Source organism: Salmo salar, chromosome 12 (assembly GCF_965601325.2).
Source record: "Salmo salar chromosome 12, fSalSal1, whole genome shotgun sequence".
In the NCBI taxonomy this organism is placed as follows: Eukaryota; Metazoa; Chordata; class Actinopteri; order Salmoniformes; family Salmonidae; genus Salmo; species Salmo salar.
The window spans coordinates 80,062,116-80,085,952 of NC_138302.1; the positions used below are offsets into that span (position 1 = coordinate 80,062,116).

Here is a 23,837-nt window from a genome sequence, read left to right on the forward strand (position 1 = left end):
GATTTCCCTTTTTTTTATTTTTGACATTACATTTAAGTCATTTAGCATTTAAGTCTTATCCAGAGCGACTTACAAATTGGTGCATTCACCTTATGATATCCAGTGGAACAACCACTTTACAATAGTGCATCTAAATCTTTTAAGGGGGGGGTTAGAAGGATTACTTTATCCTATCCTAGGTATTCCTTAAAGAGGTGGGGTTTCAGGTGTCTCCGGAAGGTGGTGATTGACTCCGCTGTCCTGGCGTCGTGAGGGAGTTTGTTCCACCATTGGGGTGCCAGAGCAGCGAACAGTTTTGACTGGGCTGAGCGGGAACTGTACATATTGTTTGGAACAACATATTCTTCAAACACATCACATTTTCAGAGTGGGCTGTCTGCTACTTTTGACGAAATAATACATTTAATACATAGACATTGAAATTATAGGTCATCAACCAATCACAGCCCTCCTGTAGGATTGCACATTCAGCAAATCACCAGATGAGGGAGTACGCTTTGAATCAATTTTCCCATTCACTGAGTTGGTGGTGCTCATATCAAATCAAATGTATTTATATTGCCCTTCTTACATCAGCTGATATGTCAAAGTTTACAAAATCAAATAAGGTACTTTTGAGATATTAATAGTTTGAATGTTGAATAAATGAATAGGTAAAATTGTATTTGTGAATGTTGCGATACTCCATATTTTAGAGCACACCATTAGAAGCATACTGACACCAAGTTGGTGTCTGTATGTACAGTTCACAGATCATTGTTTGTGTTATAAATGTAAAAAGCATATCAAACATCCTTCACTCAATGAAGTTTCTATGTGAGAATTGCAAGAACAATCTGAGATACCCAAAATATTTCCAGCCATGTTGGCATGGAACCTCTATGTAAAAAATAAAAAGAATAAGAGACTGCCAGTACCACTACAGCTCTAAGAGACTGGGGCAGAAATGAGATTTCATCCTTTATTGATTAGAAGCCAGTTTGCAGCCTGAGGACAGGGAGTACCGGACAGGGAGTACCATACAGGGAGTACCGTCCGTCCGCCTGGATTCACTAGCAATCTCCCTCTTATTACCAATGGCTCTTCAGCATATCAGAGAGCCTATTTTCTATGTAGTATTACACAAATTGGGGCAATATATCACAGGTATAGGAGCGGTCACCTGTTGCGTAGGTGCATTGTGGGGACTTCATTCGAGCGAGAGAGAGGTCCATATGAAAAAGCTTGCTGATCCTACACATCGCTGCTCAGATGATGCGCTTGGCTAAGAGATCCAATTCTAGACCCGGACATCTAGATTCTATGACGTTTAACAATCAGTGAACGCTTCAGTATTAGTCTAAACAAATGTCAAATGTGGGAACTACTAGCAGAGCGCTCCTTACAGATGTAGAGCGCTTCCACCGTATCTGCTCAGAGCTTAGGGATGGGAAGGGGCTGGTAAGCTATTGTAAGAAAGTTTTGTCAAGAAAAAAAACAACTAACATTTTCAGGGGGGGTGAAAATGTGGGCTACTCAATGCATGTCCATGTAAAAGGACCCAAGAGCACAAACATGTGAAGTTCATAGGAGCATTACACATTTAGTGTCAAATTAAAGCTAAAAGAGTCTATTTTTTATATTAGGGCATGTATAGATTTTTCAAACATTTCCCATCCTAAAAATTTGGAAAAAGCAAAGTCTTTTATTTCAAATCAAATCAATTTTATTTTGATATAGCCCTTCGTACATCAGCTGATATTCTCAAAGTGCTGTACAGAAACCCAGCCTAAAACCCCAAACAGCAAGCAAAGCATGTGAAAGAAGCACGGTGGCTATGAAAAACTCCCTAGGAAAAACTCCCTAGAAAGGCCAAAAACCTAGGAAGAAACCTAGAGAGGAACCAGGCTATGAGGGGTGGCCAGTCCTCTTCTGGCTGTGCAGGGTGGATATTATAACAGAACATGGTCAAGATGTTAAAATGTTAAAATGTTCATAAATGACCAGCATGGTCTAATAATAATAATCATAGTAGTTGTCGAGGGTGCAACAAGCACGTCCGGTGAACAGGTCAGGGTTCCATAGCCGCAGGCAGAACAGTTGAAACTGGAGCAGCAGCACGGTCAAACAGATGGAATATGGGTCTTAGAAAACAGAAAAAGGCTTAAAAAGGTATTAGAAATACAGTAACAGTCAAAAATTGACATACCTACTCATTCAAGGGTTTGTCTTTATTTTTACTATTTTCTACATTGTAGAATAATAGTGAAGACATCAAAACTATGAAATAACACAGAATCATGTAGTAACCCAAAAAGTGTTAAACAAATCAAAATATATTTGAGCTTTTGGATTCTTCAAAGTAGCCAGCCTTTGCGTTGATGACAGCTTTGGTATACAGAAGATAGCCCTATTTGGTAAAATACCAAGTCCATATTATGGAAAGAAAAGCGCAAATAAGCAAAAAGAAATGACATTCCATCATTACTTTAAGACATGAAGATCAGTCAATCTGGAAAATTTCAAGAAATTTGAACGTTTCTTCAAGTGCAGTCGCAAAAGTCATCAAGCGCTATGATGAAACTGGCTCTCATGAGGACCGCTGCAGAGGATACGTTCATTAGAGTTTCCAGCCCAAATAAATGCTTCACAAAGTTCAAATAAGAGACATCTCAACATCAACTGTTCAGAGGAGACTGCGTGAATCAGGCCTTCATGGTCGAATTGCTGCAAAGAAACCACTACTAAAGAACACCAATAAGAAGAAGACTTGCTTGGGCCAAGAAACACGAGCAATGGACATTAGACCGGTGGAAATCTGTCCTTTGGTCTGATGAGTCCAAATTTTAGATTTTTGGTTCCAACTGCCGTGTCTTTGTGAGACACAGAGTAGGTGAATGGATGATCTCTGCATGTGTGGTTCCCACCATGAAGCAAGGAGGAGGAGGTGTAATGGTGTGGGGGTGCTTTGCTGGTGACACTGTCAGTGATTTATTTAGAATTCAAGGCACACTTAACCAGCATGGCTACCATAGCATTCTGCAGCGATACACCATCCCATCTGGTTTGAGCTTAGTGGGACTATCATTTGTTTTTCAACAGGACAATGACCCAACACACCTCCAGGCTTTGTAACACCATACCCAAACCGGCCTCGAGCGTGCCCCATCGTGTGCAAATTGATTTTGTCCCCCCACACCAAACGCGATCATGACACGTAGGTTCAAATATCAAAACAAACTCTGAACCAATTATATTCATTTGGGGACAGGTCGAAAAGCATTAAACATTTATGGCAATTTAGCTAAGTAGCTTGCAGTTGCTAGCTAATGTGTCCTATTTAGCTAGCTTGCTGTTGCTAGCTAATTTGTCCTGGGATATAAACGTTGAGTTGTTATTTTATCTGAAATGCACAAGGTCCTCACTCCGGCAATTCATCCACACATAAAACGGTCAACCGAATCGTTTCTAGTCATCTAACGTTCATAGTTACCATGACGACCGACCAAATTCAGTTCATCTTTCAATCACCCACATGGAGTGAGTGGATCTCTGCTTCTATAAACCAATGAGGAGATGGGAGAGGCAGGACTTGCACCGCGTTCAGCATCACAAATAGAACTGACTTCTATTTTAGCGCTTGGCAACGAAGACACTCGTTGGTGCACGCAAGCAGTGTGGGTGCAATAATTGAATAACATGTATGTTTAAATTTATTTTGCAACGGTGTGGACAGCATATAAGGGCTATTTGACCAAGAAGGAGAGTGATGGAGTGCTGCATCAGATGACTTGGCCTCGACAATCACCCGACCTTAACTCAATTGAGATGATTTGGGATGAGTTGGACTGCAGCGTGAAGGAAAAGCAGCCAACAATTGCTCAGCATGTGTGTGTGTGTTTGTTTTTTGGGGTGGGGCGAGGGAGACCCCCTGCGGGCCCCACTGTTTGGGAACCACTGCTTTACTGTACCATACTCTACTGAACTCTACTGTTCTGTACCGCGCAGTACTCTGTGTACCTATTTAGGATACATCACCATTAAGGGAATGACATTCATATTCATAATTATGCATTTCTATGTAGTACAGATCAGGGAACCATGATGAAATTCCATTACCACAATTGCGTTACCAGGTGTAAATCCACTTCACTTACTGTAGTATGCAAATAACCAAAACAGATTTTTTTCAGAGTCAATGCGTCATGTCATAGATGACACCCAATTCTTTCTGCAGACATTGTTAAATATCTACTCTGAATTAAGATTCAACGGGAGTTCTTGGAAAACATGGACACAAACTGAGGTAACAAAAATTCTGTTAACTAACTTTGCACCTAGACAGTTCCTCCAGTAAATGTGATTTTGTAAAATTATCCAAATTTTTTTTTGGAAGTAGTCCTTGTGCATGGAGTTGTATGGTTTGTTAATCTTTAAAAAAAAATCTGTTTTTTTTAAGCCTCAGCTGGGGAGTTTATCAAACTGAAAGTTAATTGAGACGGACAACCCAAAGATGTGGAGAATCAGTTTGGGATGCCTTCTCCATCACAATCACTGTTAGCAGACACAGTATAGTAGTAGTGTCATCACTAATCCACACTATGAGAAGCAAAACCAAAACTAAAGACAACATTTTACAGTCCCTGTTAAAACCTTCGGCTAACAGACAGCTGAAACCTGCAGGGACAGAAATACAGCCATGTTCTGAGCAGGCAACTCCAGATCTCCTCTTCCCATACACAAATAAAGCCTTCCACTGCAGAGTGATAGAGATAATGAGTAGCGCTGTGTGTGTATGTGCGTATGTGTGTGGGTCTGTGTGCGCGCGTGTGAGTGTGTGTGGATTTGAACACTCAAAGAGAGGCCTGCTATAGGAGTGGCAGTGTGGCAAATGTTTAAGTGATGATGGAATTCCAGAGCCAGCCAACAGATCGCCACTCTGTGCATGATCATTTTAACTAACACATAGCTAAAAACAAATCCCCACATTAAAGCGTTCAGAATAGCGTGCGATTGGTCACAAGCCTCAGCTTCACACAGTTTGTTAAATTCAGCTTGTCAGTCTCTCTGCTGGTTAGTCAGGGAGAAACTAAGAACACAAATAAATGCATGCGAATGTGAACTCCTGTCATGGTCATAACATCATTGTTTCCATAGGGCTTTTAAAAGGGGTGTGTGTAGGGGTCCATAGGGGTATGTGTAGGGTGAGGTATTGTACTGTGAGGGAGGGAGAGGGCTATTGCTCTCTTAGAGAGCACAGCAGAGAGACTACAAGTAAGGCAATGTTTCACCTAATTGTATGTTTTTTTAGGAAGTGGGAAAAGAACCTTGAGAAAAACATTCATAGCCAAAGGCACCAAATATTCCCTTAGAAAGGAGGTGGCTGGTGTGTGTGGGGACACTGGCAGGGGAGCTGTTTCCTGGCGTGTCTGGCTGAGGGAGGAGAAGAGCAATTGATTGAAAGGGACAGAGTGAACAGCACATGTCACATCGGGGACGCCTTCAGCCCTGACCCATGGCATCTGCACCGTTCCTCCACTCCTATCGGGATTCGTCACGGAAGCAGACGTCCATCATCACTGCCAATCAGATCACAGCACTATCTGAGCTGCTGCTAACTATCTGGCCATGCTAGACAGGACAGAAAAACACGGCTTTCTAAAAAGTAGACCCAGATTGCTGCCGTTGGGAGGACCGTGAACAGCATGCACACACAGACAGACACACACAAATCAAATTGTATTGGTCACATGCACCGAATACAACAGGTTTCCCGTGAAATGCTTACTTACAAGCCTTTTCCCAACAATGCAGAGTTAAAAAGTAAGAAAAAAATTGCTAAAGAAAAACAAAAATTGTAACAACAAAAGCACCGTAACGAGGCTATATACAAGGAGTACCGGTACCGAGTCAATGTTCAGGAGTGCGAGATAGTTGAGGTAATATGTACATGTAGTTAGCGGTAAAAGTGACTAGGCAATCAGGATAGATAGTGTGATTATGTGTTAGAGTGTCTGTGACATCAATATGCATGTGTGTGTTTTGAGTGTGTGTGTGTGTGTGTGTGTGTGTGTGTGTGTGTGTGTGTGTGTGTGTGTGTGTGTGTGTGTGTGTGTGTCAGTGTAGTATGTGTGTGTGAGTCCAGTGAGTGTGCATAGAGAGAGCGTATGAAAGTCAGTGCAAAACAAAAAGCGGGGTCAATGCAAAGTCTGGGTAACCATTTGATTAACTGTTCAGCAATCTTATGGATTGGAGGTAGAAGCTGTTCAGTAACCTTTTGGTCCCAGACTTGGTGCTCCGGTATCGCTTGCCGTGTGGTAGCAGAGAGATTTTTAGGGACCTGACACCGCCTGGTATAGAGGTCCTGGATGCCAGGTCTCTGACCTCCACCCTATAGGTTTTCTCATCGTCGTCGGTGATCAGGCCTACCACCATTGTGTTGTCGGTAAACTTAATGACGGTGTTGGAGTCGTACGCGTCCACGCAGTCGTGGGTGAACAGGGAATACAGGATGGGATTAAGCACACACCCCTGAGGGGTCCCCTGCGTTGCCTACCCTCACCACCTGGGGCCTGTCAGTCAGGAAATCCATGATCCAGTTGCGGAAGGAGCTGTTCAGTCCCAGTGTCCTTAGCTTTGTGATTACTTGGAGGGCATTATGGTGTTGAACACTGAGGTGTACTCAATGAACAGCATTCTCACATAGGTGTTCATTTTGTCCAGGTGAGAAAGGGCAGTGTGAAGTACAATAGAGATTGCATCATCTGTGGATCTGTTGGGGTGGTATGCAAACTGAAATGGGTCTAGGGTGTCTGGGATGATGGTGTTGATGTGAGCCATGACCAGCCTTTCAAAGCATTTCATGGCTACAGACATGAGTGCTACAGAGTGATAGTCATGTAGACAGGTTACATTGGCATTCTTGCGCACAGGGACTATGGTGGTCTGCTTGAAACATAGTCCCACTCAAACTGAGCATTGTGCCAACGAGCTACAGGGTACCATGGTGATTACGTTAAAGAGCAGACCAGTGTGTGTCTACAGGGGTCCACCAGTACAACACCAGTGTGTGTAGTCCCCCCCAAAAAAATTGCACATATTTAACCCCTTGTTTTCTTGGGCCTAAAACTACCTCCATCGTTAGTATGGGTTAAATTTAACAGAGTCCTGTGACACTTGTGGGAGTCGTAGAGCAAAAGGAGAACACCATCGTGTTCATGAGAGTTTCCCCCTTTCCATAGAGTGGTCATAATAGTTTGTACACCACAGACGTTTGAGAGAAGATTTTCGGGATGTCTCATGGTCTGACAAACACCGCTGTAGCTCGGCCACCTTCCACCGCAGATACGGAAGGCCGACATAGGCGGATGCAGCGGATTGAGACGCTGCCAACGCAAAAAAAGATCTCTAGCTTAAACTGATGGATTTTGGAGATTGATGCACGTGTGGATCAATATACTTGAGGATTATTATTGAATTACATTTGGGTGGCGAGTAAATGTCAAATATGCTCTGAGAGTGTGCCAATACTTGATTTTGATAAACATATTAATGATCAAAACATTTCCTAGTCAAATGAATTATGCAGAGACTCAGATTTTTCACTTTAAAATGAATACCAAATACAATTCATTGATTTAAAACTTTAACAAGCCATACAACTCTATGCACACACTACTTTTTACAATTTACACTGAACATTCTCCAAAACACACTTACAGGAAGAACTGTGCAGATATAACGTTTGGTAAGAGAATAAAACTGATGGAGATTTCACCATAATTCTGTTATCAAACTTTATATCTGTATAGTTTTTCCAGTAAATGTTTTTTTGTAAAATTATCAGTGGAACTTGTTAAAAGTAGTCCTTGTGCATAGAGTTGTATGGTTTGTTAAACTTCGGAATCAATGTTTTTTGTTTGGCATACATTTTAAAGTGAAAAATCGGAGTCTCAGCGTAATTCCGTTATTGTGGAATTACCTTCCACTTCTTCTGTAAAACACGTTTGCATTCGATCGGTTTCCTTTTGTCAACCCCCGTCCCGTCCAGTGCCCAGGTGATTCCTCTGGTGTGTGTCCCATGCCAGACCAAACACACAAACACAGGACCCCAGAGGGTGTGCAGACTGCTGGCTATTGTGGAAAACACAACCATGTCTATATAATCCTCTTAAATCAGGACAGTCCTCAAATCCCCAAGAAACTTGTGTGTGTGTGTGTGTGTGTGTGTGTGTGTGTGTGTGTGTGTGTGTGTGTGTGTGTGTGTGTGTGTGTGTGTGTGTGTGTGTGTGTGTGTGTGTGTGTGTGTGTGTGTGTGTGTGTGTGTGAGAGAGAGAGATGGGAGGGCGACAAGTGGAATCTAATGAGATTTGTGTAATCAGACGCCAGAGCGTTGGGCTGGTCTAAGCGTAATTAAAGGTAAAGAAAACAAAAAGGTGAGAGCGCTCATGACCTCAGACTGGGGCAAAGGTTCACCTTCCAACAGGACAACAACCCTAAGCACACAGCAAAGACAACGCTGGAGTGGCTTCGGGACAAGTCTCTAAATGTCCTTGAGTGGCCCAGCCAGAGCCCGGACTTAAACCGATCTAACATCTATGGAGAGACCTGCAGCAACGATCCCCATCCAACCTGACAGAGCTTGAGAAGAATGGAAGAAACTTCCCAAATACAGGTGTGCCAAGCTTGTAGCGTCATACCCAAGAAAACTCAAGGCTTTAATCGCTGCCAAAGCTGCTTCGACAAGGTACTGAGTCAAGGGTCTGAATACCTGTTTTTGCTTTGTCATTATGGGTTACTGTGTGTAGACTGATGAGGGAAAAAAACGATTTAATCAATTTCAGAATAAGGCTGTAAGCTAACAAAATGTGGAAAAAGTCTTGGGGTCTGAACACGTTCTGAAAGCACTGTACACAATCCATGTCTCAACTGTCTCTTAAAGCCTTCAAATAATTATTTAACCTGTCTACACCCCTTCATCTACTCTGATTGAAGTTGATTTAACAGGTGCCATCAATAAGGTATCATAGCTTTCACCTGGTCAGTCTGTCACGGAAAGGTGTTTTGTACATTAAGTGAATTTCCCTATTCTTTGCTCAAAAAACAGTTCTCTTATTCCACCACTTGGCACTGTGCACACGTATGGTCATGGCTGTGCGTACATTTACCCACACTCTCTAGCAAACTTTCATACTGAAAAATCTCACACCTTGCATTGAAATGATCAAACGCATGGTTTACGGAGAGATTTGTGCCAATGCATGATTGATTTTACGCCGATTAAGATAAACAGATTAAGGTGTTTATATGACTATTGCATAATCTGCCTACTGCCATAATCAGTTTAATATCAAATTATTACTGTGCATGTAAACGTACTCATTGCTGACGTCCATGCTGCCAGGACTAGAGAATGACCGATATGGATTTTTTTAAGGAAAGGGGATACCTAGTCAGTTGCACAACTGAATGCAGGGCTGATGCCGATACTGATTTTTGGAGGGAAAGGAGGCCGATGGCTGACATTTTAGGCCGATATTCAATATCATTACATTTGAAAATGTGGATTACTAAATTTCCCAGAGACAGCCATGTATGGATTAATGCATCAATCTAAATAATAAAGCCAATCCAACTACATAACATAATGGTAATACTTGTATTTGATTGGTAAATCTCTTGATAAACTGTGTAAATTAAGATGGCATAGGCCTACTCACAATACGGTTGAATGCACATTCAATAGGAGCGTGTGCATTGAGTGATTGAGCTTATTTTGGCTGATCAGTGGAATCTATGGTGCTACAGATAACAATCTGTTTTCCTTCCATTTGGGACTTATATTAGCTTACTGATCAACATTTGCATAGAAGCATCACTCCAGCATGTCACACCTGTATGGAAGGTCATCATAAAATAATATCTATTCAATGCAAATGGGTCCAAAGTAACATGATTTGTGATCAAGGATGCTTATGAAACAAGTATTTTTTCTGTGATCGGGTAAACATAGTTTTTTTCTGCTGTCAGGACTCATCTCTGAACAACTCAGCTGCCAGGATGAAATTCAAAACAACTCAATTGGCTACTTCAGCTATCTGTCAAGAAATGGGCGGGTTGTAACTTGATCCTAGTACTACGAGTGAATAGAGCAAGGCTGTAACTCGCTCCCTTTCACATCTCTCTGCATCGCTCATATCACTTGGAGCTGTTTACTGCTACTATGAGAACTAGCTCAAATGGCGATGACATGTGCTACCAAGCCATAAATGTGCATAATATCTAACAAGGAGAGCAAGGGTAGGAAAAAAGATTAAACGATGATGCACATTTTGTCTGAATGACTAAAATCTGCCCATAGTTTGAGAAGTGAGAACGCACACGCACGCACGCACGCACGCCCTGATCTACAGCTTTCTTGGTCCATAAACTTGCAGGAAGATTCTTAGGTAGCTAAACCTATTGCCAACCTTCATTTAGCCTCAGATGGCTTGTTGCTGAAAATGGTGCATGTTCAAAAAAACAACATTAGCTAGCTACATCGGCTATTAGCTCCTATCTAATATCTTAGCATCATGTTATGAGTGGTGGCTGAGTGGTGGCTGGCATAGGAGCAGCTTTGCTATGTAGAGAGAAGGCCCAATAGCTGATAGACTACACAAGGCCAATAACGGCTGGATATCGTTCTCTAGTCAAGACTATTAACATCTACCTCAGTTGACTTCCTGGTAACAGAATGCCTGTTGGAGAGATGCTGTTGCTGCATCTCATAAGCGTAAACAAAAGCAGAACTGACAGAGGTCTTTACCATGTCAGCATGCGTCACCCTCTGCTCCGCTCGGCTCTAGGCATGAACATTATCAGATTTCTGCATGCGTTGGATGTGAAGAACACAACTTTAGTATGGTCAAATGAACTGTCTGACGAACATTGTGTGCGATTGTAGAATGACTATGGAATACAAGTCCCTTCTGATGTCACTGCTCAGTGGACAAATTTAATCAAATATACCATAGAGGTCAAAGGCTTCACAGTAAGCTCACACCCAAACTCCTCAGCCATTAGACGCAATATACAATGTGGAACTGCAAACGACTGTGAAATACCTCCCAGATATAGGATTATGCTGATATGACAGCCACATTGACAATGTGGGAATAAGCAGAGGCCTTATGAGTAGATTTGTCAAGTGATCCTATGCCTGGGATGTGGTGAAGAGAAGCTAAGAAGAACTGGGAATAATATCTCAGAGCTCAAAATCTAAATCTCAGCCGCTCAACAAGAAGTGTGTGACTTTGTCTTCAGACAGGAAATAAAGAGGAAAGGGGATGAGGATTGGAGGAATGCCATCGTCTGTATCCTCCATAAGGAATGACCATGGTGACAAAGAGGCTGTTGACAGGAGTTCTCAACATCATGTGTTCAGAATTAGAATGGATCTAAATGGTTCTCAAGGGCACAATACGTTCCATCCAGGCAGGCAGAAAGAGTCTGGAGCACCGCTGAGAGCCCATTCACAATACGTTCCATCCAGGCAAGCAGAAAGAGTCTGGAGCACCGCTGAGAGCCCATTCACAATACATTCCATCCAGGCAGGCAGAAAGAGTCTGAAGCACCGCTGAGAGCCCATTCACAATACGTTCCATCCAGGCAGGCAGAAAGAGTCTGAAGCACCGCTGAGAGCCCATTCACAATACATTCCATCACTCAGGCAAAAAGAGTCTGGAGCACAGTTGAGAGCCCATTCACAATACGTTCCATCCAGGCAGGCAGAAAGAGTCTGGAGCACAGTTGAGAGCCCATTCACAATACGTTCCATCCAGGCAGGCAAAAAGAGGCTGGAGCACAGTTGAGAGCCCATTCACAATACGTTCCATCCAGGCAGGCAGAAAGAGTCTGGAGAACAGCTGAGAGCCCATTCACTGTTTTCCCACTTCCTTGGTAACTAACCTGGATCATTGATGAATGAGAACAATCGCCATAGAAACCCAAGTATATGTTGACTACGTCACACTTTGTTATAGGCCTACACTCATACACCCACAATGAATCATACAGAAACTGAGCTGAATACATGTCTGAGCTGAATGCTGAATACACTCCTTGGCCCTGATCATTGACATTTCTGCCTTCCGCCAAGGCCAGCAGTACCTGGAAAAATGGAACCTCCTCAGCGCCCTGAGAACCACAGGGCCAGGGCCGGAGCCCACTGCCATCCACTACAGTCTGCAGGGCTAATTAACAAGCCCTTCTCTCAGTCTGACAGCCAGGGTGTGTAAGGAGGACAACCTCCAGGGTAGCCATTCACATTCAACATAAGAGGCTCCAGTTGAGCTAATCAGTAGGAGAAAAGGACAACCAGCAACTTGAGAGACAGGAGAAAGAGTGTGTTCCATTTAGTGGATTAATGAGGGTCGGTAGTACATTTGTAGAGAACAGTAGGGGTGGGTACTGAAACCCGGTATTAAACAGGCCCTGGGGCTAAATTATGAAAGACAGTAGTATCGATAAGCTCCAATGTTATCGGTTCTGCTTTCGGTACTGGAGAAATTAAGAAAATACATTTCCTATTTATTATTGCGACATAAACGTTATCTTGCACATTTTATCTCACCAACCGTTTCTAACTTGCAATAAGATGAAGACATTCGTCTATGATGCATTTTCGCTATTCCCAATGCAGAAGAGAGATCTCTCTCTCGCGCGCGCGTGCGCACGCGCACACACACACACACACACACACACCACACACACACACACACACCTCTTAATTAGTGACGATGGTGGAGAGAACTAAACATTCAAAAGTGTGGTTACACTTCACCAGAGTCGATGCTGAAAATGCTCGTTGCCACAAGTGCAACAAGACTTTTGCTTGTAAGGACGGAAACACGAGCAATCTGTCCAAACATCTATGGAAAGTGCATAATGTACAGGCAGAGAAACAGTTTGACTGCCAAGCTCGTAGTTCATTTGTCGTTGTCTGGTCTACGTTAGGTATGTATGCTAGCAGCCTGGAGCCCACACACGGAGTTAACTCAATTATGAGAACATGGGTTCATGATCAAAAGGAACCATTAGCAAGCTGATTGTTTAGCTGTGGGTGCGTTCAGAAATTCAATCACCCATTTAAAGATTTTGCACAATTTTTGTTGAAGTTGCAACTACAATGACCCAACCCACTCCTTCCTCTAATACCGCTGGTCCAAGCCAAAGACAAGCCCAAAGCCCCTTCACACTGGCAGCTAGTGGGAGGATGACTGAGGAGAGAGTGAATGAGTGACACCTAGCCATGACCAAGTTCATAGTGAAAGGCCTACACCCCTTTGCACCTGTGAAGTCCAAGGGCTTTAGGTAACAGTCTGTCAGTATATATTGAGTTGTATTCATGTTTAGGATATAGTAGTATAAAAGGGTTGTATGTTAGTCCCATCACCCCACAATACAATAATTCAATAATGACAGTTTTCATGTGTTGAATTATCTTTTTTTTACTGTAGGGAGATGAGCAAGGCACTCAAGCCCAAATATACCCCTCCCTCTAGGAGTTACCTCAATGACACATTCATTCCTACCTGGTATGGTGTAGAAAAGGCCAATGTGATCACTGAGCTGAAGGACGTGGCAAAGCTGGCCATCCCATCAGACGGGTGGACCTGCCTCTGTCAGGACCACTATCTCACTGTTACAGTGCAGTAAACAAGCCAAAACAGAAGATGCTCCACACCAGGGCAGTGTACAAATCACAAACCGGCAAAGTAGTGGCAGAGGAGATCTCAGACATTCTGGAAGAGTTTGAGATAGAGCCGAGCAAGATTGTAGCTGTGACTGTTGATAATGCTGGCAATATGGATGTTGCCATCAAGTGACTGCACATCCTAAAAATAGGATGCTTCACACACACATTGAATCTGGCAGAGCAGAAAACCTACCAAATGTCAGAATCAGAGCAGTGGTCGTGTGGTTCAAGAGATCCTCGATGTCCAAAACCGTCTTGAAGGAAAAGCAGCAGCTCCTTGGTAAGAAGCCAGTTCAATCTATTAAAATATTATTTTGAAATCCCCATATTTAACAATTTAATTCAATATTCAAGTGTGCGGTAATTAAATGTATGTTTTTTTTGTTTGTTTCAGGCCTTCCGCAACACTCACTCATCCTTGATGTGAAGACCAGATGGAACTCGCTCTATCTAATGATAGAGATTGATGGAGCAGTATCCAGCGATCCAAGCAGCAGCCTTGGACCCACGACTGTGAAAAGCAACCTGGACCGTCTGAAGGACGGGGACTTCAATAAGGCTGAGGAGTTTGTCCAGCTCATGAGAATCCTCTATACATCCACACTGTGTGTGTCATGTGAAAAGAATGCCACCTATGGACAGATCATACCCATCCTCCACAAACTGGAAGAGCACTTCACTGTGAAGCATGAAGATACAACATTTGTGGCAACCATCAAAGAGAAGGAGTGGGATTACCTCTCCGAGCGTTATCAGGATGAGGACATTCAAGCCTGCCTGCATGAGGCCACAGCAATGTACCCCAGATTTAAAGGGAGGCCGGTGAGTGACGCCACCTGGGACAGGCTGAGGAAGACAACTGTTGAGGCCAATGTGACAGGAGCAACACCAGGGCTGCCAGAGGAGCCGGAGCAGACAGACACACAGAGCACCAGCAACAGGAGGAGGAGTCTGAAGGAGAGGAAATGGAGGAGACAGTCCCTCCATTGAACAAAACAAGGAGTGCCTTGGAGGAAATGTTCTCAGAGGAGGAGTTGAGGTTGACGATCCAACAGGACACCTCATCCCTCACCCTCAGCGAGCGTGTTGACCTAGAGGTCGAGCTCTACAAAGGCCTGCCTCCCATCCCCATGGCTGAAGATCCTGTGATGTGGTGGTGGGAGAAGAGAGCTACTCTGCCCCTCCTCACAAACATTGCAAAAAGCTACCTCTGTGCTCAAGCCTCCACCCTTAGCGAGAGGGTATTTTCGACTGCAGGGAACACAATAAGCCAGGAGAGGTCCCGACTTCTGCCAGAGAAGGCAAATATGCTGGGGTGGCAGGTAGCCTAGTGGTTAGAGCGTTGGACTTGTAACCGAAAGGTTGCAAGATCGAATCCCTGAACTGACAAGGTAAAATCTGTTGTTCTGCCCCTGAACAAGGCATTTAACCCACTGTTCCTAGGCCGTCGTTGAAAATAAGAATTTGTTCTTCGCTGACTTGCCTAATTAAATAAAGGTAAAATAAAAATGTTGATCTTTATCCAGAAGAACTGCTAAGAACTGTTAAATACCTGCATGCCCCACTTGTGTTGCTCTATACCACTGTATATTCTTTTGCAGGAAAATATTGTTTATTTCATTTGTTTTACATTTCCATCACCACAACATTATAGTCTATAATAGTGATTTGTTCAAAACATTGCTGTTTTTTTTGCTGTAAATAATTGTTTATTTATTTATTTTACATTTCAGAAAATAAAGCAATGTTAATTCTGTTCTAATTTGTTTCATTTTCTTTCGTAAAAAAATAACAAAAAGAATCGATAAGAATACCGTTAAAGTACCGGATTGATAAGCAGTATCGGTAAGAGTAGAAATACCGTTAAAATCTTAACGATACCCATCCCCAGACAATAGCATTTCACGGACCATTCACTCCACTACTAAACGCTTCCACATGCAAAGACATTCTCCACCTACCACCTACAGTTAATTCACTGCTATAAATCTAAACCACAGGATCAGCTAGCTATACTCACATCACATTTTAAAAAGGAAAACTTCTGCCTTCTGGATTTACAACCGAGTTCAAATCTGCTGAGCCAGCTTCGTTCATCAGGCGAGCCACCCATCATGTTGATGAAGCTTAAAAAGCTTCAATGTAAATGAACTGAGTTTAGCTTTGCCTTTCCTTCTGACTGATCACAGGCTGTATAGCCCACTGACTGACTGACTGACTGACTGCAAGCTAAGTCTGGGTGTCTGAGACTGGGTCAGCCAGCCCAGCGTAGTGATTAAACAGCATCACATGGAGTTACCCTGCACTGTGCTGTGCTCTGACATGATCCAGACACTAGATACCTCCTTCCTGACCCCTGAGCCCGTTTTTCATGCTGCATGGTCAGGTTTGCCTGGTCTGCCCAGTCCAAGCCCCATGGGGCGCCACACACTGATCATACAGCAAACACACACAAGGACATGCTCAATAACACATGCATTCACTCTGGGAGCCTTGGCACAGTAATCCACTCCCATGCTAGCCTGTGTGTGTATGTGTTCATGGGAAGTCGGGGGGTGTACAGGAAATGTTGATAACTGTGTCATATGTAGACCAGAGTAGAGCCACCCGCACATACAACTCATTTTTATCAAAACCTTGGACATAATAATAATAATCTAATCTGCAACCTATTTCCCTCAAATACAGTTTAGTGTTCAGACTGGATACCTCACAGCCTCAGACAAATTATTACATAGGAAATGTCAATCAAAGACATGTCTCTCTTTGTGATATACAGCGGGAGTCCTGTAAAATATACACTGTATAGAGTGTGGGAATGCATTTTGAAACGCTGACCAATTACATAATCAAGTTAATGATTTTCTCTGAACTACTGACTGTGTCAATACAGCAGCATGGCCACATAATGGCAGGTTGTACACAGCGGCAGCTCAGTGTCATGTGTGTGTACTGTAATCACTCCCACAACAGTAGCACACATAAACTGCTGGTTGTTACTAAAATGCCTCAATCAGCACTCAAACATGCTATGCCCGGCCTGTCCCCTGAACTCAAGTGATGATGCAGAAACCTTCACGACCTGTTGGACAATAGCCTAATCAGCAGTCTTTTGCTTTTTCATTCCGTAAACGGTGTGAAAATGACAGACGCTTTGAACAAACTGAATATTGGCTAGATGGCCCTTTTGCCAAAAATATTTTTCCAATTAAGCCTGATTAGGGAGGAACATTCCCAGACAACGTAAATTATTAAAACCTGAAATGGAATATGGTCATGTGAGTGTACGCCATGGCATCCCCTCCTTTCCTCCAGACAGGATCTGGAAATGGGCCAGGTGGAGCACTGGGACTGGAGTGAGAGCTGATTGGCCAGATTCCTGATAATTGCCTCAAGTAATTTATGAACATGGGCAGGATTGTAAGTCTTCCGAATAGACAGAGGAGACTCACCATAACTAGAACCATGTGTTGAACTGGGATTTTGAGGTATGAAACTGCCATGCTAATGTACAGGTTTCCCATCAAGAGGCTCTTAATCTGTGCCAACAAAGTAGGCATATGTGCTCAGGATGTATAGAGCAAATAGAAGTGAAAAAAGAGAGTATGGTTTTGCTATTTTTGTTTTATTTCTCTTTATGTGTTTTTTCTCTCTCTTTGGACAAACTTTTGAAATCAGTCAGATCCCAGAGTAGCACTCCATCTCTGTGGCTCTGAGCATCCCTACAAGCCTGCAAGACACACTGGGTTCCAGTCACACTGGCTTAGTGTCAAACTATATGGCCAGGCTGAGTCAAGTTGACCATGAACGGTTCCCACTGGCCAGAGCTGCTGTTTGTCTGCTGATATTATAAAATTCCACCCCAAAACTATTTTGGTAGTAATTTCATTAGACCATTGTTGATATAGTCTCAAAATGTGTTGCATGTCAGCAATCAAGTTTAAGCTCTTTCAAATGACGTATGATGCAAATTAATGCTGTTGTCATCTTACTGCTGAGGAATGAGCAGAGAGGTTGGGATGTAGTCAACGAACAGTAAGTGCCTTAGGCCTAACGGGTAGTCTACAGACCAAATATTATTTGACCCACAACATCTGAACTCTCCAATCATATAGAAGTAAAACGCTGAAAGCAAGGCTTGTGGGTGTTGCTAACATACATAATGATAGATACATAATTGAGTTTATTAGTCACATGCACAGGGATGCAGATGTAATCGCAGGGTACAGTGAAAAATAACAATAATATATACACATTTGTTACATGTCCATTCGTGGGTGGGGACAACAGGGTCATACATTTATGAGGATGTACATCTGACAGAACTAAAACTTTAAATGGGATTCTGAAAAGTTGAAAATGAATCAGGACATAATTATTGGATAACCTATGTGTGCCTCATCCACTTTTAATACATCACTTCATATGGATGAATGAATGAAGCGCTGCTTCTGTCTCATCTCTTACCTTGTCTGACTGTTTTCAATCTGATGGGACCTTTGCAATTATTTATCACTGTCTGTACATCATACAGAGGCAATCCAGAGATCGATAGGTTCTCTACTTCCAATATCAACTCCCCCTCTGTTAATTTTCCATTTTTGTAAATAACGATATCCTCGTTAACTTGTCCGATGTAGGCGAACTCTCCGTTCTCTGCACCACCCAGCAATGGCACATTCAAGTCACCCAGAGCGTCTTTGAGAACCGCGCACTCGTTAACTTTGGTGGTCCAGTGATTCTTCTTTTGGATCACTTTGGCCATGGTGAATATGCCAAACCAAACAGGTGGTCTTGCCGACTAATAACAATATAGACGAGTCTCAGAATACAATATCCAAATCAGACGCAGCAAACTTTATTTTTCTTTCCCTGAAGCATGAGTGCTGCTGTCAAAAGCTGGCCATTGTTCACACAAAAAAAAATCAAGCCATTCTCGTCTGATGGACCACTTCTATAGACGTCTTGAGCAGCTGGTCTTAATTTGCAGGTATTGTTTTTCTCATCTTGTTAACCTCTTATAGCATCTTTGCCGAGTAAACGCTGCCAGAGTCCCACAAACGTACAGTCTTCACTTGTCAAACCCTTTCTCAGTTCCTTTTTTATGAAACCACTTTAAATATTTCCCGTTCAAGATCAAAGCGATGAAGGTTTTACTTTGAATAATAGGTGAGTTGGTTGGTGGCACCACAACGGCTCCTTTAAACAGGTACAACGTTGTCGTGTGTTTGGTTACATTTCGTCCCACTCTGCGAGCTGTAGCGATCTGGATGTGCTGATAGTAAAATGAGCGCATGCGTCCTGTTTCCCTCCGGAGTCCAGAGGGATAACCTCATGGCTACACCTATTACAAGGTCCTAATGCTCCCAAACGAAAAAACAACATTGAAAACATATATTGTGGATGCATTTTAGGATATACAGTATTTTAAATATAACAATTTGGCCAAATAATGTATTATTTATGCATTTTTAAATGTATTTTTGATGCGTGACATACATTTGTAAATGTATTTATTTTTAATACGTACATTTGTATAGACATATATTATTTGGCCAATTATTTATATATTGAACAAAAATGTAAATGCAACATGCAACAATTTCAAAGATTTTACTTAGTTACAGTTCAAATAAGGAAATTAGTAAATTTAAATATATTTATTAGGCCCTAATCTATGGCTTTCACATGACTGGGCAGGGGTGCAGCCATGGGTGGTCCTTTGAGGAAAAAGGCCCACCCATTTGGCAGCCAGGGCCAACCAATCAGAATGAGTTTTTCCCCACAAAAGGGATTCATTGCAGACAGAAATACTCCTCAGCACGCCTCCCCCACCCACTCAGATGATCCCGCAGGTGAAGAAGTCGAATGTGGAGGTCCTGAGCTGCGTGGTTACATGTGGTCTGTGGTTGTGAGGCCGGTTGGATGTACTGACAAATTCTCTAAAACAACGTTGGAGGCAGCTTATGGTAGAGAAATGAACATTAAATTCTCTGGAACATTCTTGCAGTCAGCATACCAATTGCGTGCTCACTCAAAACTTGAGACATCTGTGGCATTGTGTTGTGTGAAAAAACTGCACATTTTAGAGTGGCCTTTTATTGTCCCCAGCACAAGTTAATGATCCTGTGTAATGATCATGCTGTTTAATCAGCTTCCTGTTAGGTGGATGGATTGTCTTGGCAAAGGAGAAATGCTCACTAACAGGAATGTAAACAAATTTGTCTACAAAAATTGAGAGAAATAAGCTTTTTGTGCATTTGGAAAATTTCTGGGATCTTTAATTTCAGCTCATGAAACATGGAACCAACACTTTACATGTCGTTTTCTATTTTTGTTCAGTGTATGCTCGGAAAGTATTCAGACCCCTTCCCTTTTTTCCACATTTTTTACGTTACATTTTTTCTGCATCAATCTACACACAATACCCCATAATGACAAAGAAAAAACAGGTTTTTAGAAATGTTATCAAATTTATATAAAAATGTAAAACAGAAATACCTTATTTACATAAGTATTCAGACACTTTTCTATGAGACTCGACATTAGCTTAGGTGCATCCTGTTTCCATTGGTCATCCTTGAGATGTTTCTACAACTTGATTGGAGTCCACCTGTGGTAAATTCAATTGATTGGACATGATTCGGAAAGGCACACACCTGTCTATATAAGGTTCCACAGTTGACAGTGCATGTCAGAGCAAAAACCAAGCCATGAGGTTGAAGGAATGGTCTGTAGAGCTCTGAGGCAGGATTGAGTTGAGGCACAGATCTGGGGAAGGGTACCAAAACATTTCTGCAGCATTGAAGGTCCCCAAGAACACAGTGGCCTCCATCATTCTTAAATGTAAATAGTTTGGAACCAACAAGACTTCCTAGAGCTGGCCGCCCAGCCAAACTGAGCAATCGGGGGTGAAGGGCCTTGGTCAGGGAGGTTACCAAGAACCCGATGGTCACTCTGACAGAGCTCCAGAGTTCCTCTGTGGAGATGGGAGAACCTTCCAGAAGGACAACCATCTCTGCAGCACTCCACCAATCAGGCCTTTATGGTAGAGTGGCCAGACGGAAGCCACTCGTCAGTAAAAGGCACATGACAGCCCGCTTGGAGTTTGCCAAAAGGCACCTAAAGGACTCTGAGCATGAGAAACAAGATTATATTGTCTGATGAAACCAAGATTGAACTCTTTGGCCTGAATGCCAAGCGTCACGTTTCTGGATCAAACATGGCAGGGTCGAGGGAAAGATAAACGGAGCAAAGTACAGAGAGATCCTTGATGAAAACCTGCTCCAGAGTGCTCAAGACCTCAGACTGGGGCGAAGGTTCACCTTCCAACAGGACAATGAACCTAAGCACACAGCCAAGACAATGTAGGAGTGGCTTCAGAAAAAGTCTCTGAATGTCCTTGAGTGGCCTAGCCAGAGCCCGGACTTAAACCCGATCGAACATCTCTGCAGAGATCTGAAAATAGCTGTGTAGCGACGCTCCCCATCCAGCCTGACAGAGCTTGAGAGGATCTGCAGAGAAGAATGGGAGAAACTCTCCATATACAGGTGTGCCAAGTTTGTAGTGTCATACCCAAGAAAACTCAAGTCTGTAATTGTTGCCAAAGGTGCTTCAACAAAGTACTGAGTAAAGGGTCTGAATACTTATGTAAATGTCATATTTCATTTTTGCTTTTTTTAAAAAAGAAATTTGCTAAAAACCTGTTTTTGCTTTGTCATTAAGGTGTATTATGTGTAGATTGATGAGGGGGGAAGGATTTAATCAATTTTAGAATAAGGCTGTAACGTAACAAAACGTGCAAGAAGTCAAGGGTTCTGAATACTTTCCGAATACACTGTAGCCTACTACAATACCCACCCCCCATCCTACTAACTAGCCCAACCAGCCGGCGCTATTATTCCTTTTACATTGTTTGCGTCTAACTGGAATCTTTGCAGCCAGCTATACACTCGTATCCGGCTCATGCATAAAACATCCTCCATTCATGCTGCAAGGGTGTCGATATTCTCCTTAACTAGCCTTAATGACGAGCCGCCCCCCCAATAAAATGAAGAATAGGTCTACTTAATAAAACACATTTTCCCACCACCATGCTAGAGTGGCTAATGCTACCGATCAGGTTTCAGCAGTCTGGTGTTTACCCTAGCTGAACGGCGGGTGCAACGTCAGGAAAATTGTGTTTTATTAAGATAGTACCCATATTTTTCCAGTTTTTTGGGGTGGGGCTGGGGGAGGGGAGGCTAACCATTAAGGCTAGTTAAGGGGGAAATCAACACCCTTGCAACCTGAATGGAGGATGTTTTATCCGATAAACGCTGAAAATAAGGTCTGAGGTTATTAACAGAGGCTTAGAATATCTTATACATTATGAGATAACATCAGTCAGTTAACATGACCTTTATGAATTATGAAGCTTTTGTGTGCTTGTTTAGATTACATAAATGGTTCAAAATTCACAAACATTGACATAAGCTGATGAAGATTATATCATTGAACAAAATGTATTAGATCTTCTAAGCAGGTGTTTACGACAGACCTTATTTTTAGCATTTATCCAACCCCCCCCCCAAAAAAATGTTTTTATTCCCCATAGGCTTTCGCCAACGAGCATGGCGGCGTTAGTGCCTTCCATTAATCACATCAGATTTTTTCACGTCAGCTATTTTTCAGAGCTGATCTGATTGGTCAAAATACCAATTAATGAAATAAAGATCAGAATTGGGCTGCCTGTGTGAACGCAGCCTTTTACTGGTTTGGAATGGAATGCAGATCACTTGGCCAGGTGAAATAAATGTGTTCTTCTCTTTGGAGTCCAGTAAATCAGGTTCTTCTTGTGGTACATTCTTACATCTCTCACTGGAACTTCCCCTGAAACCAATGGACAGACATACACACCCCTCTGTGCCCTACTAATATGGAGCTCTGGTATGTGTATTCTTTCATGTGAGTTAAACACAAAACAGGTTTAAAATAGTGTTCACCATTATAGGACCTACAAGTATAGAATTTTACAATAGGCTATATTAAACATAATTGTGATAACTGTCAACGTCATCAGTTTTATCATCAGCACACCATCATCATCATGAGATAGACAGCAAAAGAGAGACACAGTGAGAGAGAGAGGGTGTGAGAGACAGTGAGAGAGAGAGGGTGTGAGAGACTGCGAGAGAGAGAGAGAAAGAGAGCGAGAGAGCAGGCATTAGACAGCTGGGCTGAGGCGCAGGAACAGGAAATGTTGTTTGATGGAATCAGATGGGCTGTGCCTCTCACCTAGGGAAAAGCAGATGAGCTTTTCCAAACCTAAAAATAACATTCAAAGTACTCTCTATCCCACGGGAGGGAAGCCATTGGCCTGGATGGGACGGGAAACGTAGTGAGTGCTTTTAAGCCTAAACTGTGTAGCTTCTTCTCAGATCAGTTAATAAGACACAGGAACAGTTTATCAAGCCCAGGGCTATAGAGTTAAATCATACATTCCCACTCTGAATGTATGTAAATAGTGTTAACCATAGTGTCAACCAGATGTTGTCAGATGCAGCATCGCTTAATTTACCTCTAGTCAGATTGTACAGCCTACCAATACATTCAGAGTGATGATCACATAGAGGTAAGCAGAATAATAATAAGTGTCCCATTACACATCGTCCTCGCTGCCTCTCCTTGGACCCCTGATCTGGTGAAGCTGGATAGGTGAGAGTCATCATTATATGCTGTAAGTGATATTGTTATCACTTCTCTAGTGCTTGTCAGTTCCAGGGTCATTAGGGAGAGGGAGCCCTTTAAAAGAGTGACATGGTGTGCCAGTGCTAGTCAGATGTACTTTAACCTTCATTCGGGGTCGAGCAGAGCCAGTGCCAGCTTCCTGTCACACTGTGTCAGCCAAATCAGACAGACGCGTACAGCCAGGCCATTCTCCCATGGCCACTAATTTTTCCTTTCTCCTCTATATGTCTCTGACTCTTCTCTTTCTCGATTGCTCTCTCTCTCGCTCTCTCTCTCTCCCCCTCTCACACTCTCTTTCTCAGCAATATGTCTGCAATTTGGTCTAAGATGTTGTTTTTCCTGACAATAATGTATCAGTTTATGTTCATACATGGACACAATGATATATGGC

The 23,837-nt window shown here is 42.6% G+C and overlaps 1 protein-coding gene across 13 annotated transcripts in view; it reads right to left on the reverse strand.

The window, feature by feature from the left end:
* LOC106565841 (membrane-associated guanylate kinase, WW and PDZ domain-containing protein 1) overlaps positions 1 to 18,996 on the reverse strand; it is a 182,401-nt gene extending 163,405 nt beyond the window's left edge. For 10 of the 13 annotated variants that reach the window (XM_014133422.3, XM_082959325.1, XM_082959324.1 and 7 more), the window contains exon 1: positions 18,185 to 18,995. In XM_014133422.3, coding sequence (XP_013988897.3) covers positions 18,185 to 18,482 — 298 coding nt within the window. In that variant the 5' untranslated portion in view covers positions 18,483 to 18,995. Of the gene's footprint in view, positions 1 to 18,184 lie in introns of all 13 variants that reach the window. The other 3 variants (XM_082959327.1, XM_082959333.1, XM_082959330.1) reach the window with 1 other exon arrangement.
* Between the last annotated feature and the right edge of the window lie 4,841 nt (positions 18,997 to 23,837).